The 20,231-nt window shown below is 46.4% G+C and overlaps 1 protein-coding gene across 3 annotated transcripts in view; it reads left to right on the forward strand.

Moving 5' to 3' along the window:
• The window catches only part of ATP11A (ATPase phospholipid transporting 11A), a 661,076-nt gene that overhangs the window by 351,820 nt on the left and 289,025 nt on the right, over positions 1–20,231 (forward strand). For all 3 annotated transcript variants that reach the window (XM_069205024.1, XM_069205022.1, XM_069205021.1), the window contains exon 5: positions 18,424–18,531. In XM_069205024.1, coding sequence (XP_069061125.1) covers positions 18,424–18,531 — 108 coding nt within the window. The remainder of the gene's footprint in view (positions 1–18,423; positions 18,532–20,231) is intronic.

Consider the following 20,231-nt stretch of genomic DNA (forward strand, 5'->3'; position numbering starts at 1 on the left):
ACATGCAAATTCAGACATAATTTTTCCTTTTGCGGACACCCCTCCCACCCTGAATCAAAGTGTATCAAGAAATCAAAAGAGCGGGGTCGGGACCCCAGTAAACCATCAAATTGATCCCCCGCTGCCCTCCCCGATTAGGTTAGAAGCGGTACGCCCTTGGTTGCAGGCTTACCCTTCTTTGGATTCAACATCAGTACTTCTTAACGGATTCTCCTTTGGCTTCAGGATACCCGCCCCTAATGTTTCTCCTGTGAATCACTATAAGAACCTGATATCTGCTTCACAGAACACTGCAGTAGTAGCCAGGAAGCTGGAGAAAGAAAGGGCCCTGGGCAAGCTTGCCGGCCCGTTTAGGTGCCCACCGCTATCGGGTTTTGTGTGTTCCCCGTTGGGAGGGGTGCCTAAAAAAGAACCAGGACAGTTCAGACTGATTCACAATTTATCGGCCCCTAAGGGGTCATCAGTCAACGACGCCATTGATCCTCAGCTCTGCTTGGTCCGTTATGCGTCAGTGGATAATGCAGTAGATAAAGTTAGGGCGTTGGGTCGGGGGTCTCTGTTAGCGAAAACCGACATTGAGTCTGCCTTCCGTCTGCTTCCAGTTCACCCTGATGACTACCACCTGTTGGGTTTTCAATTCCGGGGGGAATATTATTTCGATCAATGCATGCCCATGGGATGTAGTATATCATGCAGTTATTTTGAACAATTCAGCTCCTTTCTTCAGTGGGTGTTCTCGCAGCCTACTGGGCACCGCGAGGTCATCCATTACTTGGATGACTTCCTGATTCTGGGCCCCCCTAATTCTGACAGGTGCCGGTGGGCCCTCCGAGCATTAATCGCTTTGTTTGAAGAATTCGGTGTCCCTTTGGCACCCGAAAAAACCATCGGCCCTTCTACTTGCATCACTTTTCTAGGGATTGAAATTGACTCCATGGCAGGGGAGTGTCGCTTACCTTTGGATAAGTTGCTGGCCTTCAAAGAGTCCATTAGGGCTATTCTGGCTCAAGAAAAGGTGACCCTGCACCAGCTACAAGTACTTGTGGGTCAGCTGAATTTTGCTCTGAGGATCATCCCCATGGGCTGCCCGTTTTCCAAGTCAATAGCTCGCTCAATGGCGGGACTGAAAGAAAGACACCACCACACTCGGCTGTCTAGCGAAGGGATGACCTAAGGTTGTGGGATCTGTTTCTAAGGACATTCAATGGGTCTGTCATATGGCCACAAAAATCGATATCCAGCCCCACGCTGGGCCTATATACTGACTCAGCGGGTAGCATAGGTTTCGGGGCAATTCTGGGCTCACTGTTGTGTAGGGCAGATTGGCCTGGAGATTGGGTCAGTTGGGGGTGGACCAAGAATATAGCTTTCCTAGAACTATTCCCAATTGTGGTCGCTGTTAACATCTGGGCAAAGGAATTAAGGAACAGGGTGGTCATTTTCTGGTCCGATAACATGGTGGTGGTGGAAGTTATCAACTGCCAAGGGGCTTCATGCCCTTTGGTCTTGCGCCTGTTAAAACATCTAGTTCTAGCTTGTTTTAAGTACAACATTACGTTCAAGGCAAAACACATGCCCGGGGTTCATAACAACGCAGCTGACGCATTGTCTCGATCATTAATGCAGGATTTTATGCGGTATCACCCTCAGGCGATGGAGAAGATGACGGAGTTCCCAGAATCTCTGTGGAAGATTGGTGCCCCACCCTCCCTGACTCCTCGCACAAAAGCAGCTTATGAGAACAGTTTTTTCCTTTACAGGCGATTTTTGCGGTCGCGGCTTATTGCAGATACATTCTCTGAGTCTGCAGTTGGGGTGTTCATACAACACTTACGAAGCATAGGGCGTCCTGTGTCATGCGCGAAGGCCCACTTGGCGGCGATACGTTTTTTCACAAAAATACGTAATTTGGAGAGGCCTCTGAATACATTTATTATTAGACAGGCCCTGTTGGGGTGGGCCAAGGGATCCCCAGGTAACTTTGATGCCAGGCGTCCCGTCACTACCCCTTTGTTGGAAAGGATTTTGAGGGCACTCCACGACGTCTGCCCTTCTCCGGCCGAGGCGGCATTATTCGCCGTGGCATTCACTTTGGCTTTTTACGGGGCTTTTCGCATCAGCGAGTTGGTGGGCTCTTCCAAGGGTGATCACTTGGGGGGTTTGCAGCAGAGAGACGTGATGGTATGCACCGGGTCGCTATCCATAACATTGCGCAAATCAAAGACCGACCAGCTTAAAAAAGGAACGCGCATCACGCTCTGTGCAGCGCCTGGTTCCCCTTATGCCCTGTGTCACTTACAAACAGTTATCTTGCAGTCCGCCCTACAACGGGCTCTCCGACCTTGTTCATTCACCCCAGTGGAGACTGCCTATCGCGCTACCAGTTCTCTGAAGTCTTTAAGTTGACCCTAAAGGCAATTGGTGTGGATCACAAAGGGTACTCATCCCATTCATTTAGAATTGGGGCGCCCACGGCAGCGGCGGCAGCAGGCCTTCCTGCAGCTGCGTTAAAAAACATAGGTCGATGGTCGTCAGAGTGTTACAAGCGTTACATCAGGCCAGATTTGGTGTAACGGTGGACGGGTTGCTTGGTGGTGATGTCTCACGCGCATGTTTCTTTTCTTTCAGTCAAATGTCTCAGCGAGTAGTCTGGGTTTTGGGGCATTCATTTGTTCGTCGGGCGCGTACCGGTTGCAACAGCTCTGTGGGTCGAAGCCGGCAGACATGGACAGCGTGGCATTTCGGTGGTGCGGCATTGGTGGAGGAGGCATCACGCAGCTACAACATTTGGTCGATATGGCGAGAGGATGTGGGGGACTGCAGTCTCCGGATTTAATCATCATTCACTTCGGGGGCAACGATTTAGTGTGTTTAGGCCGAAAGGCCCTTAGGGAGACAGTATTCCTTGAAATCACAAGAGTGGCAAAGCAATTCCCAAGGGCAGCATTCGCCTGGTCACACATGGTACCACGTCGGAAGTGGGTGGCAGGGATAAGATCTCGGACCATCAATGTGTTAGTTCGCCGGCTTAATGCCGAGATGGCAAAACTCTGCCCAGGCCCGGGGCGCCTATGGAACATCCCCCACAAACTGTTGAAGGGCGCCCACATGTTTTACAAGGACCAGGTACATTTATCTGATGAGGGAACCGATCAATTTATCTGTGACATGTGGGGGTTTGCCCGCAGCCTCTTTTTGGGGGGGTAGGGCGAAGGACCTTTTGGGCTCTGGTCGCCCTTGTGGCAGAAATTGAGATATAAATGTGACTAGAAACAATAGGAGGGGGTCCCCAAGGTGGGGCCCCAGGAGGACATCTGGGATAGGATCCTGAAGTTCTGAGCCAACCAGCGGATGTACACAACAGATCAGGGGGTAAGAGACCTCAGATCGCTGGGGGAGAACATGGGGCTCCAGCTCTTGGATCCCCTCATTACACCCCAGGGCTGATTGGTGTTTGGAGGGGGGGCGGAACCTGAAACTTGAGGACAAGGTACTGTGTAGTCAGGGTAACCGTCCCTCCTACGGATACAGGTGAGACATGGGTCACCTGTGTGTTCCAAATGGTGGTTCAGGACAGGAAGGGATCCTGTCAGATTGATTTATAGTCACAAGAATTTCTCGTTAACATGTAAATACAATTGTTTTCTTATGTGATTAACCTTGCTATACTTGCTATTGAAATTTTTGGCTTGTTGAAGTTATGAGATGTTTTGAAATATGTCTTTAAAAATAAAATAACCTCTTCCAACGATAAAAGCTTGTCGCCTTGTGTATTCCTGGCGGGGGGAGTGTGGGCCGTTTTGGAGGCCTCGGATCCTAGGGAAAAGCGCCTGCACTGAAGTGGGGGGGGGCGCGGCCCGTTAGGAGTCGTGGCCTTCAAGACCCTGGGGCACTCCCCCTTTTCCCATTTCGCCTACAGTCTCGCCGGGATGGCATTGGGGTCGGCCGGGTTTCCGCCCTCGCGAGGCGTTGGGGTGGAAATCAGTCCAGCGGGGGCATGTCGTGCGGCCGGCGTTCGCTGTGGGCCGGTTCCAGTCGCCGCAGACTGGTAGGGGGCTATTTAAGGACCCCCCAAGAAGGCTAGTCCTTCTTTACCTGTGTGCGGCTAGCAGGTTACTTAAATGATATTCCTCTGGCATGGATGGATGACCCAAGGCACAGATACCTGAACCGGCCTATCATGTTGGAGGAGAAAACTATGGCAATTAAATGCTTCCCATTGGGCAAAGCACCTCGGCTGGGTAGCCTATCAATAGAATTTTATAAAGATGTTTCCGATATCTTGGCTCCATATATTTCACAGCTGTTTGAAGAATGTTTACAAACCGTTGCCTTCCTTCAGCAATGATACCTTACTAGTCGTACTGATAAAACCAGGTAAAACCCCCGGAAACATTTCATATCCTTCTTTATCGCTCATTAATTGTGTTGTCAGGATTAAACAAAACAATGAACCCCTTGTTTCAACACCTTGCGTGCTACATTTTCACAGTGGAAAGCACCATTTAGATTTTAACAATTTAGCTAAGGGTGTCTGACTAGTTCCACCTGGTTCATAGAGGGTGCTAATAATGTAAAGCTTCATAGATGTGTGTAATGTAGAAGAACATAGGAGACACCTCATGAGAAGCAGCCACCTGTTGGCTGTTGGCTAAGGATTCCAACAGGCTACACCTTTCATCATTGGCATGCTCATATAGATTGAGGGATTTCTCTTTGCAGTGTGAAAAATCGTGCAACAGAGAACTGTGTTTAAAGGTTTTGAAATGCCTGTATAGACAAACTAAAATATTTACTATAACGAGCTAAAATAAATGGCTACAATTTGGGATCTTAACACAGATTTGAATGGACTCATAAGCCCTTATTTTAAACCATGCATAAAAAATACCTAGATGCATTGTCACTGAAGGTGGTGTTCTTGAAGGTATTGAATCACTCTGAATAGTCAGTCATCTATGTCTTGGCTCCAGAACACGAATTCATAAGATGTCAGGGACAAGGTTGTGCTGCACACACACACACACACACTTAGGTATTTGTATCAGAAGTTAAATCCTCATTTCATGCAAGTCCTACAGCTAGCAGCACTTCCAATCTCCTTTAGACAAACATGGAAAGAGGTTTGCTTTCACTAGGTGTCAGATGAGCATTCGTGTTTTTTCTATCCACCAGAAGCGAATGGCCCTATTTAAATGGTAATTAAATATGTAGAAGAAAAGGGCCATGTAAAGGAGTACACAATGGATTCTTGGGAAATAAAATGTGTATGAGTATGTGATTCTGTGTTGAAATAGAGGTTGAAAGGCTATTTGTGAGATTACCTAACATCCACGATGTAGCCCAGAGTATCTCGATAAACGAAAACAGGGTGCACAGAAAAAAGATTGTATTGGTGATACTCGTGGCTGCAGGTGACGTGAAGCTGCACTCATGTTAGGTGGACTGGGACTTGTTTTTCATCATCAGAGTTTGACACACACCAAGAGAGAGAAAGGCAAAAAAGTGCAAAAGATAGGAAGACAGTGCCAATGGGAAAAAGCAGAGGTGACAAAGAACCCGAATGTGTGAGTCTGAGAGGAAGTGGAGGTTGGTGTAAGAAAGAGAGGTGAAGTTGAATCAGAACTAAGTAGCCTTATGTGGTAACCACCCTGGGTTCTCGAGATAAACTTTGGGCTCCTGCACAGTTTTTTCGTAATGGAGACTCCGATATGAAGCAACATCACAAAACAAAATAAAATGATGGACGGAGTGTTGAAACTTTTCAAACACTCACCCCCAGACACAGATCTGGGTTTAATCCATCGTTATTTTGCTCGCCACATCACCCCAGTTTAGACCCAGCCATATGCAAATCAGTCTTGACCCTGTTCCCCATCGGAACAGTCCAGCCGAACTGCTAGGCCAGGTACTTCCTGAACAGGAAACAAGAATCCTGGGACTGGTTTCTGGGTATCACCATTCATCAGCCAGGCTAGCTTGAATCCAGTGGCGCAGCGAGCAAGGGACCCACGTCTGGGCATACCCCTGCCACTTAGGGCACACAAAGCAACATCACAAAATAAAATAAAACCTGGCTTTGCGGTTCGGGCTGGACTGTTCCCAGGGGGAACAGGGTCAAGACTGATTTGCATATGGCTGGGTCCAAACTGGGGTGGCATGGTGAGCAAAAGAACGATGGATTAAACCCAGATCTGTGACTGGGGGTGAGTGTTTGAAAAGTTTCAACACTCCGTCCATCATCCTTTTGTATTGCTGGACTCTGAAATGAAGTCACTAATTAACAAGCGTTGGCAAAGACAATAGGTCGGGTGTCGTTCACCAGCCTTTTACCAATCCTTATTTTGTCTTGCATAGTTGTTGCAAAACTGTATTGTTTGAGAGGCTGCCAGACGTTTTTTCAATCTAAAAAAAATTGACCAAAGGCAAAAATATTTTTTTGTCTTAAAAAAAAAAAAAAACATTCCCTTAGTTTTCATTCCCGGGCACTGAAGGGAACTAGGGAACTACTTTGGAGATCTTCCCTGTGTAAGACCAGCATTCCTTATCTCATAGTAAAGTCAGCCAATGGCTGAAGTGGGGTGACGAGTTTCCCCTCGATGCATGCTCAAGTGGGTTTGGGAAATATGTGAATGAAACAACCACAGCCAAATGAGTGAAGTGTTTCTGTAAGTCACTGTTTTAGTATAATCAAAAAAGTAAAGCAGGAAAGGAAGAAAGAAGGCAAGATAGAGAAGGAAAAAACGAAGGATAAAAAGACAGATAGGAAGACAGAATTAATTGAAGAAAGTTTGAAAGGAAGAGGAAAAAGAGAGAGAAAAAAGCAACAAGGAAGGAAAGAGACAGAAGGCAATGAAGGAAAGAAGGAGTGAAAGATGGAAAACAAGAAAGTAGGAATGAAAGAAAGTAAGGATGAACGAGAGATATGAAGAAGGCAAGAGAAAGCAAGAATGAAGGAAAGGCAAAATGAAGTAAAGGGACAGAAGTAATGAAAAAAAGAAAGACGGAAAGAAGTAATGAAAGAATGAAAGAAAAACAGAAACTAAAAGAAGGAAATAGGAAATGAAGAAAGCAAGAAGTCATGAAATAAGGAATGAAAGGAAGGAGGGAAAAAGTAATGAAAAAATGAAAAAGAAGGAACAAAAGAATGAAAGGAAAAAGGAAATGGGAGAAATAATGAAAGAAAAGAAAGAAGGAAAGAAAGAAAGAAAACCGCAAGAAAGGCAAGAAAGAATAAAAGGAAAAGCAAGAAGGGAGGAAAGAAGGAATGAAAAAAATGAAAAGAAGCCATGGAAAATAAAAGGAAATAAAGAGGAATGAAAATGGAAAGAAAGAATGTAAGCAAAAGGTAAAGAAAGGAAAGAGGAATGAAAGCAACGGAGAAGGAAAGAAAGAAGGAATAACAAAAGTGCTGGAGACTAAACACAATAAAGGCTTTCTCCATGATAAATTTTCATTAAAGAACCATTGGTAAAACTGAGTCCAGGATGAACGTGTTCTGAAGAACTGTCCACTTTTCAATTCAAATGTATAATAGTGAAGTTTTCAATAAATTAATAAGAACCGTTTCAAATGAACACAATCTGGTATTTTGTGAAATTCCTTTTGGAGTGTCCTTTCTCGGATAAAATACTTTTTCAGAAGGAATTTACAACAGCATTGGCAGGAAACACGAACTGGTAAAGCGTGAAAATGACCTGTGCTGCCATCTGGTATAAAGTGTTCTGCTGTCAAATCGGACTTTAACCACTGGCAATATCAAAGTAATACATTAAAACAAAAAAAACACTGGCCTGGAGGGAACTACTTGTGTGTTGATTTGTTCCTTGTGAAAGGGCAAAATGCAGCCACTGAAAATGAAGTTACCCAGTGGCTGAAGTGGACTGACACCCCATGCTGTATTCTGTAGTTGGCGGAAGCAAAATATGTGTGACACACCAACAGACTAATGGTTTAAGAAAGTTGACTGGAGGCCCTTTTAAATATGCATATTGCACATACATTTTTGGAAAAAAACAAAAGGTCTTGACTAATACCAGACCTACAAATCTAAAAACGCAAAGGGCCATGTTATCTATTTGCAGGGATTGAAAGCTTAAGCTGGTGTAATGTTAGATAGAGAAGGGAAAAGCGCCCGCACCGAAGTGCGGGGGGTGCGGCCCGTTAGGAGTCGGGGCCTCCAAGGCCCTGGGGCACTCCCCCTTTTCCCATTTCGCCTACAGTCTCACCGGGAATGCATTGGGGTCGGCCGGGTTTCTGCCCTCGCGAGGCGTTGGGGCGGAAGTCAGTCCAGTGGGGGGCATGTCGTGGGGCCGGCGTTTGCTGTAGGCCGGTTCCGGCAGCCGCAGACTGGTGGGGGGCTATTTAAGGGCCCCCCCCCAAGAAGGTTAGTCCTTCTTTACCTGTGTGCGGCGGCCGGACCTGTGCTGCAGCCCGCGATTTTCCTGATTCCTGTTCTTCAAATCCGGCACCTGGAGTCTTTGGTCAGGGAGGCTAGAGGCTGTTCCACTCAGGCGGCGCCGCTTTTGGACCGGGTCGGGAGTTTCTTTCATTTGAGGTGAGTTTTAGCAGTCGGGGTTTATAGCGCGCTGTAGTTTGTTGATGTGCTGTCTGCCTTCTACGGCGAGTGCGTGTTGCGAGGCAGGTCGCCTGGGTACACGGGGACGCATTGTTCGTTAGTGGCTTGGGGGAAATAAACCCAGGCCCCCAACCCCTTGTTTTCCTGTGGGCCGGTCTTGGGCGCGAAGCTGTTTCTTGCTGCATCGCGTAGGGAGAAGGTGGTGGGTTCGTGGCCCACCTGAGTCGTTCCTGGGCAGTTGGGGCGCAATTTTAGTTAAATTAAAGATTTGTCTGTGGGGCCACGGTAACCCATTCGTTTACTTTATATTTGGGATTGCCGTGCCTTGTACAGCAACGCGTAAATGATATTTCTCGACGTGCGCCGAGGGTTTTTTGCAGGAGCGCCCTCGTGTATTAAGCTACTAGGATCAGAGGTGTAGCATTGCAGCGATAGTGTGGTGGGGCAAGCATACGCAGCGCGCAGCTGTTTCCTTTTTAGCGTCTTAAAGGAACAGAGCAAGTTTTTGGCGTTTTTGGGGTTTAAGTCCTCCCCCCCCCCCCTTTTTAATTTGGGCATTGTGTGGGACTTTGCCGTGTGGGACTCTGCCGCATTGATTCTGGGGCAGTGTTTTATTAGAAACTGAGCATCTGAATAACTGCAAAACTCTAAAGCGGATATACCAAGGGGCTTTATTAGTTGCATCCTCAGGTCCCTGAGTTATGTGGGGTGACACACATGCCTAAGGAGGTTGTCAAAAATTGAGAGCATTTGTGAAGGGTTATCTTATTGATCCTTGTGTTTGACTGTCTTGTATTTTGGATTCGTTTCAGGTTCATCCCCCACCCCCCAAAAAAAAGGGTGGGGTTATATTAATAGATAGATAGTCTTTTACATTTTCCCTCAGGTTTAGTAGCCATACTAGCAGTTCACCTAAGAAGGCTAGCACCCAAAAAGGGAATGAGCGCGACCCAGAGATATCCCAGCTGCTGAGGTTAGTCTTGGGAAAATTGGGGAGTGAGGAAACCAGTGGGGTCATTGAGGGTCCTAAAAAAGATGGGGACAGAGATAGGGGTGCCCGCCCAAAGCGGTCCCACGTGGCCCCCAGCGCGGCTTTCCCCCTGGTTAAGCGCAGAAGGAATGGCAAAGCGCAGGTGCCGGCCACTATCATTACGACGCCCCCGCAGCAGTTAGTCTGCCAGCACAGATTATCTTGCCTGATACCCCGGCCCTGCCCGCAGTGCCACCCCCGCGCCTCACGTTTTTACCTCGGGCACCACGGCTCCTTCGGGCATGGGTATAGAAGGGGTCCTAGATGATATACGTAATCCTTGGCGGCCTTAGCTCCTCCAGCTCAGCCCGGGCCATCACTCACCCCTCTCCCGGGTGTAGTTGTTCCCGCACCAGCGGGTCCCCCGCCAGTGCGCTTGCCCGAACCCCAGGCACAGGATCAGGATCCATCCAGATCGGCACTATTGGAATTGTCTAAGTTATTGGCCGGAATTAGTGCTCCTGCTACCACCGTGCCACCGCCCACAACACCGTGTGGGGCGAATGACTCTTGGCAGAATACAGTGGCAGACTTAAAGCGCCAAGTAGACTCACTAGTGGCAGCGCACTCTTCAATCCCTTTGCAGGCCTCAAATAGTAGGCCGAGTGTCGCCCCAGCACCGAGCACTTGTCTCACCTCACCCCCTTTGGTTCAAACCGCCTTGCCCAGCTCGAGCAAGCTTCCAGGTCCGGATATCCTTAATAAGGAAGGAGCGACAGATTTGTTACTATCCAGACCAGGTAAGCTGGCAGCTCACGTTAGCATGGAAGTGAGGGAAAAAATTTGGAAGGGGGACTTTGTGGACATCTTTTCATTAATAAGGGCAAAAAGAAGGGAGATTGAAGTGAAGGAGAAAGAACCTAAGTCATCCTCCTACGTAGAAAGGAAGCCCAAAATAGAGGAGAACATCACAAATTGGCTATTTGGTTTTAACGTTTTTATGTCAATCCTTTTAGAGAAAAAAACAGAATTGGGCACCTCTTTGATTTATTATGCTAATAAAATATTGAAAGCCCACCACACTTATGGGGGGCTGGCCTGGTTGGAATACGATAGAGATTTTCGTTGGGCAAAGGTAGAGGATCCTTCCATGGGGTGGGATCAAACAGAGGTAAATGTGTGGCTCGAATGCGTTAACAACAAGGACCCAGGGAGGCAGCCCTTTCGGACTCAGTTGTCCGGTGAGAAGAAAGGGTCGTGCTGGGCATTCAACAGAAAGACGTGTTCACGCCCCGCAGGAACATGCAAATTCAGACATAATTTTTCCTTTTGCGGACACCCCTCCCACCCTGAATCAAAGTGTATCAAGAAATCAAAAGAGCGGGGTCGGGACCCCAGTAAACCATCAAATTGATCCCCCGCTGCCCTCCCCGATTAGGTTAGAAGCGGTACGCCCTTGGTTGCAGGCTTACCCTTCTTTGGATTCAACATCAGTACTTCTTAACGGATTCTCCTTTGGCTTCAGGATACCCGCCCCTAATGTTTCTCCTGTGAATCACTATAAGAACCTGATATCTGCTTCACAGAACACTGCAGTAGTAGCCAGGAAGCTGGAGAAAGAAAGGGCCCTGGGCAAGCTTGCCGGCCCGTTTAGGTGCCCACCGCTATCGGGTTTTGTGTGTTCCCCGTTGGGAGGGGTGCCTAAAAAAGAACCAGGACAGTTCAGACTGATTCACAATTTATCGGCCCCTAAGGGATCATCAGTCAACGACGCCATTGATCCTCAGCTCTGCTTGGTCCGTTATGCGTCAGTGGATAATGCAGTAGATAAAGTTAGGGCGTTGGGTCGGGGGTCTCTGTTAGCGAAAACCGACATTGAGTCTGCCTTCCGTCTGCTTCCAGTTCACCCTGATGACTACCACCTGTTGGGTTTTCAATTCCGGGGGGAATATTATTTCGATCAATGCATGCCCATGGGATGTAGTATATCATGCAGTTATTTTGAACAATTCAGCTCCTTTCTTCAGTGGGTGTTCTCGCAGCCTACTGGGCACCGCGAGGTCATCCATTACTTGGATGACTTCCTGATTCTGGGCCCCCCTAATTCTGACAGGTGCCGGTGGGCCCTCTGAGCATTAATCGCTTTGTTTGAAGAATTCGGTGTCCCTTTGGCACCCGAAAAAACCATCGGCCCTTCTACTTGCATCACTTTTCTAGGGATTGAAATTGACTCCATGGCAGGGGAGTGTCGCTTACCTTTGGATAAGTTGCTGGCCTTCAAAGAGTCCATTAGGGCTATTCTGGCTCAAGAAAAGGTGACCCTGCACCAGCTACAAGTACTTGTGGGTCAGCTGAATTTTGCTCTGAGGATCATCCCCATGGGCTGCCCGTTTTCCAGGTCAATAGCTCGCTCAATGGCGGGACTGAAATAAAGACACCACCACACTCGGCTGTCTAGCGAAGGGATGACCTAAGGTTGTGGGATCTGTTTCTAAGGACATTCAATGGGTCTGTCATATGGCCACAAAAAGCGATATCCAGCCCCACGCTGGGCCTATATACTGACTCAGCGGGTAGCATAGGTTTCGGGGCAATTCTGGGCTCACTGTTGTGTAGGGCAGATTGGCCTGGAGATTGGGTCAGTTGGGGGTGGACCAAGAATATAGCTTTCCTAGAACTATTCCCAATTGTGGTCGCTGTTAACATCTGGGCAAAGGAATTAAGGAACAGGGTGGTCATTTTCTGGTCCGATAACATGGTGGTGGTGGAAGTTATCAACTGCCAAGGGGCTTCATGCCCTTTGGTCTTGCGACTGTTAAAACATCTAGTTCTAGCTTGTTTTAAGTACAACATTACGTTCAAGGCAAAACACGTGCCCGGGGTTCATAACAACGCAGCTGACGCATTGTCTCGATCATTAATGCAGGATTTTATGCGGTATCACCCTCAGGCGATGGAGAAGATGACGGAGTTCCCAGAATCTCTGTGGAAGATTGGTGCCCCACCCTCCCTGACTCCTCGCACAAAAGCAGCTTATGAGAACAGTTTTTTCCTTTACAGGCGATTTTTGCGGTCGCGGCTTATTGCAGATACATTCTCTGAGTCTGCAGTTGGGGTGTTCATACAACACTTACGAAGCATAGGGCGTCCTGTGTCATGTGCGAAGGCCCACTTGGCGGCGATACGTTTTTTCGCAAAAATACGTAATTTGGAGAGGCCTCTGAATACATTTATTATTAGACAGGCCCTGTTGGGGTGGGCCAAGGGATCCCCAGGTAACTTTGATGCCAGGCGTCCCGTCACTACCCCTTTGTTGGAAAGGATTTTGAGGGCACTCCACGACGTCTGCCCTTCTCCGGCCGAGGCGGCATTATTCGCCGTGGCATTCACTTTGGCTTTTTATGGGGCTTTTCGCATCAGCGAGTTGGTGGGCTCTTCCAAGGGTGATCACATGGGGGGTTTGCAGCAGAGAGACGTGATGGTATGCACCGGGTCGCTATCCATAACATTGCGCAAATCAAAGACCGACCAGCTTAAAAAAGGAACGCGAATCACGCTCTGTGCAGCGCCTGGTTCCCCTTATGCCCTGTGTCACTTACAAACAGTTATCTTGCAGTCCGCCCTACAACGGGCTCTCCGGCCTTGTTCATTCACCCCAGTGGAGACTGCCTATCGCGCTACCAGTTCTCTGAAGTCTTTAAGTTGACCCTAAAGGCAATTGGTGTGGATCACAAAGGGTACTCATCCCATTCATTTAGAATTGGGGCGCCCACGGCAGCGGCGGCAGCAGGCCTTCCTGCAGCTGCGTTAAAAAACATAGGTCGAAGGTCGTCAGAGTGTTACAAGCGTTACATCAGGCCAGATTTGGTGTAACGGTGGACGGGTTGCTTGGTGGTGATGTCTCACGCGCATGTTTCTTTTCTTTCAGTCAAATGTCTCAGCGAGTAGTCTGGGTTTTGGGGCATTCATTTGTTCGTCGGGCGCGTACCGGTTGCAACAGCTCTGTGGGTCGAAGCCGGCAGACATGGACAGCGTGGCATTTCGGTGGTGCGGCATTGGTGGAGGAGGCATCACGCAGCTACAACATTTGGTCGATATGGCGAGAGGATGTGGGGGACTGCAGTCTCCGGATTTAATCATCATTCACTTCGGGGGCAACGATTTAGTGTGTTTAGGCCGAAAGGCCCTTAGGGAGACAGTATTCCTTGAAATCACAAGAGTGGCAAAGCAATTCCCAAGGGCAGCATTCGCCTGGTCACACATGGTACCACGTCGGAAGTGGGTGGCAGGGATAAGATCTCGGACCATCAATGTGTTAGTTCGCCGGCTTAATGCCGAGATGGCAAAACTCTGCCCAGGCCCGGGGCGCCTATGGAACATCCCCCACAAACTGTTGAAGGGCGCCCACATGTTTTACAAGGACCAGGTACATTTATCTGATGAGGGAACCGATCAATTTATCTGTGACATGTGGGGGTTTGCCCGCAGCCTCTTTTTGGGGGGGTAGGGCGAAGGACCTTTTGGGCTCTGGTCGCCCTTGTGGCAGAAATTGAGATATAAATGTGACTAGAAACAATAGGAGGGGGTCCCCAAGGTGGGGCCCCAGGAGGACATCTGGGATAGGATCCTGAAGTTCTGAGCCAACCAGCGGATGTACACAACAGATCAGGGGGTAAGAGACCTCAGATCGCTGGGGGAGAACATGGGGCTCCAGCTCTTGGATCCCCTCATTACACCCCAGGGCTGATTGGTGTTTGGAGGGGGGGCGGAACCTGAAACTTGAGGACAAGGTACTGTGTAGTCAGGGTAACCGTCCCTCCTACGGATACAGGTGAGACATGGGTCACCTGTGTGGTCCAAATGGTGGTTCAGGACAGGAAGGATCCTGTCAGATTGATTTATAGTCACAAGAATTTCTCGTTAACATGTAAATACAATTGTTTTCTTATGTGATTAACCTTGCTATACTTGCTATTGAAATTTTTGGCTCGTTGAAGTTATGAGATGTTTTGAAATATGTCTTTAAAAAAAAAATAACCTCTTCCAACGATAAAAGCTTGTCGCCTTGTGTATTCCTGGCGGGGGGAGTGTGGGCCGTTTTGGAGGCCTCGGATCCTAGGGAAAAGCGCCTGCACTGAAGTGGGGGGGGGGGCGCGGCCCGTTAGGAGTCGTGGCCTTCAAGACCCTGGGGCACTCCCCCTTTTCCCATTTCGCCTACAGTCTCGCCGGGATGGCATTGGGGTCGGCCGGGTTTCCGCCCTCGCGAGGCGTTGGGGTGGAAATCAGTCCAGCGGGGGCATGTCGTGCGGCCGGCGTTCGCTGTGGGCCGGTTCCAGCCGCCGCAGACTGGTAGGGGGCTATTTAAGGACCCCCCAAGAAGGCTAGTCCTTCTTTACCTGTGTGCGGCTAGCAGGTTACTTAAATGATATTCCTCTGGCATGGATGGATGACCCAAGGCACAGATACCTGAACCGGCCTATCATGTTGGAAGAGAAAACTATGGCAATTAAATGCTTCCCATTGGGCAAAGCACCTCGGCTGGGTAGCCTATCAATAGAATTTTATAAAGATGTTTCCGATATCTTGGCTCCATATATTTCACAGCTGTTTGAAGAATGTTTACAAACCGTTGCCTTCCTTCAGCAATGATACCTTACTAGTCGTACTGATAAAACCAGGTAAAACCCCCGGAAACATTTCATATCCTTCTTTATCGCTCATTAATTGTGTTGTCAGGATTAAACAAAACAATGAACCCCTCGTTTCAACACCTTGCGTGCTACATTTTCACAGTGGAAAGCACCATTTAGATTTTAACAATTTAGCTAAGGGTGTCTGACTAGTTCCACCTGGTTCATAGAGGGTGCTAATAATGTAAAGCTTCATAGATGTGTGTAATGTAGAAGAACATAGGAGACACCTCATGAGAAGCAGCCACCTGTTGGCTGTTGGCTAAGGATCCCAACAGGCTACACTTTTCATCATTGGCATGGTCATATAGATTGAGGGATTTCTCTTTGCAGTGTGAAAAATCGTGCAACAGAGAACTGTGTTTAAAGGTTTTGAAATGCCTGTATAGACAAACTAAAATATTTACTATAACGAGCTAAAATAAATGGCTACAATTTGGGATCTTAACACAGATTTGAATGGACTCATAAGCCCTTATTTTAAACCATGCATAAAAAATACCTAGATGCATTGTCACTGAAGGTGGTGTTCTTGAAGATATTGAATCACTCTGAATAGTCAGTCATCTATGTCTTGGCTCCAGAACACGAATTCATAAGATGTCAGGGACAAGGTTGTGCTGCACACACACACACACACTTATGTATTTGTATCAGAAGTTAAATCCTCATTTCATGCGAGTCATATAGCTAGCAGCACTTCCAATCTCCTTTAGACAAACATGGAAAGAGGTTTGCTTTCACTAGGTGTCAGATGAGCATTCGTGTTTTTTCTATCCATCAGAAGCGAATGGCCCTATATAAATGGTAATTAAATATGTAGAAGAAAAGGGCCATGTAAAGGAGTACACAATGGATTCTTGGGAAATACAATGTGTATGAGTGTGTGATTCTGTGGTGAAATAGAGGTTGAAAGGCTATTTGTGAGATTACCTAACATCCACGATGTAGCCCAGAGTATGTCTCGATAAACGAAAAGAGGGTGCACAGAAAAAGAGCTAAATGTGTTTAAGAGTGACAAAGATTGTATCGGTGATACTACGTGGCTGCAGGTGATGGGAAGCTGCACTCATGTTAGGTGGACTGGGACTTGTTTTTCATCATCAGAGTTTGACACACACCAAGAGAGAGAAAGGCAAAAAAGTGCAAAAGATAGGAAGACAGTGCCAATGGGAAAAAGCAGAGATGACAAAGAACCTGAATGTGTGAGTCTGAGAGGAAGTGGAGGTTGGTGTAAGAAAGAGAGGTGAAGTCGAATCAGAACTAAGTAGCCTTATGTGGCAACCACCCTGGGTTCTTGCGATAAACTTTGGGCTCCTCCACAGGTTTTTTTTTTTTTTTTTTTTTTTTAATTAAGCAGTTGAGACCTATATCGGGAAAACTGGACAGTCTGTAATGACAAATACACTGCATCTGTGTGTCTCCAAAAATCAAAAAAAATATTTTTGTAATGGAGACTCGGATATGAAGCAACATCACAAAACAAAATAAAATGATAGACGGAGTGTTGAAACTTTTCAAACACTCACCCCCAGACACAGATCTGGGTTTAATTCATCGTTATTTTGCTCGCCACATCACCCCAGTTTGGACCCAGCCATATGCAGATCAGTCTTGACCCTGTTCCCCATCGGAACAGTCCAGCCGAACTGCTAGGCCAGGTCCTCCCTGAACAGGAAACAAGAATCCTGGGACCTGTTTCTGGGTATCACCCTTCATCAGCCAGGCTAGCTTGAATCCAGTGGCGCAGCGAGCAAGGGACCCACGTCTGGGCGTACCCCTGCCACTTAGGGCGCACAAAGCAACATCACAAAACAAAATAAAATGATGGACGGAGTGTTGAAACTTTTCAAACACTCACCCTCAGTCACCGAGCTGGGTTTAATCCATCGTTATTTTGCTCACCACGTCACCCCAGTTTGGACCCAGCCATATGCAAATCAGTCATGACCCTGTTCCCGCAAAAAAGGCAAGAAAGAATAAAAGGAAAAGCAAGAAGGGAGGAAAGAAGGAATGAAAAAAATGAAAAGAAGCCATGGAAAATAAAAGGAAATAAAGAGGAATGAAAATGGAAAGAAAGAATGTAAGCAAAAGGTAAAGAAAGGAAAGAGGAATGAAAGCAACGAAGAAGGAAAGAAAGAAGGAATAACAAAAGTGTTGGAGACTAACCACAATAAAGGCTTTCTCCCTGATAAATTTTCATTAAAGAACCATTGGTAAAACTGAGTCCAGGATGAACGTGTTCTGAAGAACAGTCCAATTTTCAATTCAAATGTATAATAGTGAAGTTTTCAATAAATTAATAAGAACCGTTTCAAATGAACACAATCTGGTATTCTGTGAAATTCCTTTTGGAGTGTCCTTTCTCGGATAAAATACTTTTTCAGAAGGAATTTACAACGGCATTGGCAGGAAACACAAACTGGTAAAGCGTGAAAATGACCTGTGCTGCCATCTGGTATAAAGTGTTCTGCTGTCAAATCGGACTTTAACCACTGGCAACATCAAAGTAATACATTAAAACAAAAAAAACACTGGCCTGGAGGGAACTACTTGTGTGTTGGTTTGTTCCTTGTGAAAGGGCAAAATGCAGCCACTGAAAATGAAGTTACCCAGTGGCTGAAGTGGACTGACACCCTATGCTGTATTCTGTAGTTGGCAGAAGCAAAATATGTGTGACACACCAACAGACTAATGGATAAAGAAAGTTGACTGAAAGCCCTTTTAAATATGCATATTGCACATACATTTTTGGAAAAAAACAAAAGGTCTTGACTAATACCAGACCTACAAATCTAAAAACACAAAGGGCCATGTTATCTATTTGCAGGGATTGAAAGCTTAAGCTGGTGTAATGTTAGATAGAGAAACGTTGGGTTTATATGCTAAATAAATGTATCCGGAAGAAGAAGGGCATCTTAAGGAAGTGATGCCACAGGCATACTTTGGAAACTAGTATTATTTCCACTTTGTGCACCACGATTTTACTAAAGTTTCACACTCAAAACAAATATAAATGTCTTTTAATATGTAGTACATTTTGACAAACACAGTTTTTGATTCTTAGGTGATCAGATTGTTTTTGTTAGTTTTAGAGGACACGATGACCAATATTGAAAACGAATGAAATGAATTAAAAACAAATGAAATTAAGGTCATTTTGATTTCCGTTGACGGTTTTCTAGGGCTATGAAGACTGGCTACGGCATAAAGCAGACAAGGCAATGAACGAGTACGCTGTCCACGTAATCCAACATGGCAAGCTAGTCAGGAAGCAAAGCCGGAAGTTACGGGTAAGCAAGTGTTTTCAGTTGTTCTAAATGTAAAATGTAAAAAGTAAAGGTGCAAACGTGACAACACCATACTATGGATGTATTGAGCTTATTAGACTCTTTTTTGATTTGCAGATGAGCCATGTTAAAAAAGGTGTGCCTCAAAAAGCTTACTTCATTAGTTTTTTTGTGACCATTTGGTACAAGAGCCACAAAGATGTACCCTAGCCAAATCAGGGATGCAACACAAGCCCCTGCGGCACAGAGCGACCCTCACCCCTTCAGGGGCCCCCTCAATCCTTCAATGGTCCCCCGTTCAGGCCAGGGCCAATGAATATCTGTAATAATAGGTGAGACTCCAGGGTCCGTCCTTACATTGTGTGGGGGAGAGGAGGACCATCATTTTGCGTTACGCCACTGGTGCAGATATGGAGACGTAGTGAGCATCTTCTTCATCTGCAGTCTTGTACTGTATTCATAAAGATTTATTTTGAAGCATATTTAATGACCTTTTAAAATAAGCCCTGAGATACATACAGTAGAAGCCCTCACAGGCATGTTGGCGAAGGAAGGGGTACAAGAAGTCTCTGAAAAAACGAAGTGCTCTTCTCTGACCCGCTTCTGCTAACACTTTTTAGACAATCATAGTCTAAGGCTTTAGTTCCCTTCCTCTCCTGGTACCACTGTGGCATTAAGCTCGACCTGTCGTCTCTGCTGGCTCTCTTGTCTCCAGCTTTTCTGCACACATTGTTATAATGACCTGCCCTAGTTTTCTCTTTAAAAAAGCACAATTGCTGTTGTGGTACGAAGGAGTCTGTGTCTCGCAAGAAGCGTGATGCGAGGTCCTTGTTTACATAGAGCGTTCAGGAAGAGACAGCATTGGGCATTACTTTATTTGTGGGCTTAGAAATGAGACAAAGAATTGAAAAGTTACTGTTGTGCAGCACTTAAGCATGGGTCTTAAATAGTAAATATTTTAACATATGTTTCAGTAAAAAATGTACGGACCTGAATACTTTCCTTTTTTTTTTAAACAGAATTTTATTAGCATTTTACTCAAAACACAATCCAGAGATGTTTGCAGTAATACATTACACAGTGATCACTATCATCATACAATGTTATATTTTAATTTAAGTCAAGTTAGCAACTCTCCTGGTCTACTCAACAATTGAACATTTTCATCTTACACTCTGTGCTACACTCTCTACTCATGTGATCAATGATATCGCCCTAGTCACCCGATCCATTCTATAACATGCCTTTTATCAAGGTAATATATCTTCTTGTCTATGTGATCCCTTTTCCTTCAGCAACCACATGTTGTGTAGGGGACATGGAGCTATCTGGGGAGGGTAAATCCGGAGTTTTCAAACATTCAGTCAGCCGATCCCAACTTCTGGCTATGTCAGGATTATAATGCTCTTGGATGACTTCCAATGCATTGTTCTATTTCTTTTGGCTAAGATGAGGGCAAAGTCTATAACTTTTGTAGTTGGTTTAGAGGAATATGGGCGCAGGAAACCCCCCAGTAAGCCATTCATAGGAGTAGTCTCAACCCGTCTTTGTCACTTCATTTATACAGTGGAATACTCCCTCCCAGAACTCCTTCATCTGCGAGCAGACCCACATCATCTGAAAAAAATCAGCTTTTGGGGTCAGAGCACTGGGGGCAACAGGTGTTATCAATATTAAGCATACAAGCTATTTTATCCAGAGTG

This window comes from Pleurodeles waltl, chromosome 8, assembly GCF_031143425.1.
Source record: "Pleurodeles waltl isolate 20211129_DDA chromosome 8, aPleWal1.hap1.20221129, whole genome shotgun sequence".
NCBI classification, from domain to species: Eukaryota; Metazoa; Chordata; class Amphibia; order Caudata; family Salamandridae; genus Pleurodeles; species Pleurodeles waltl.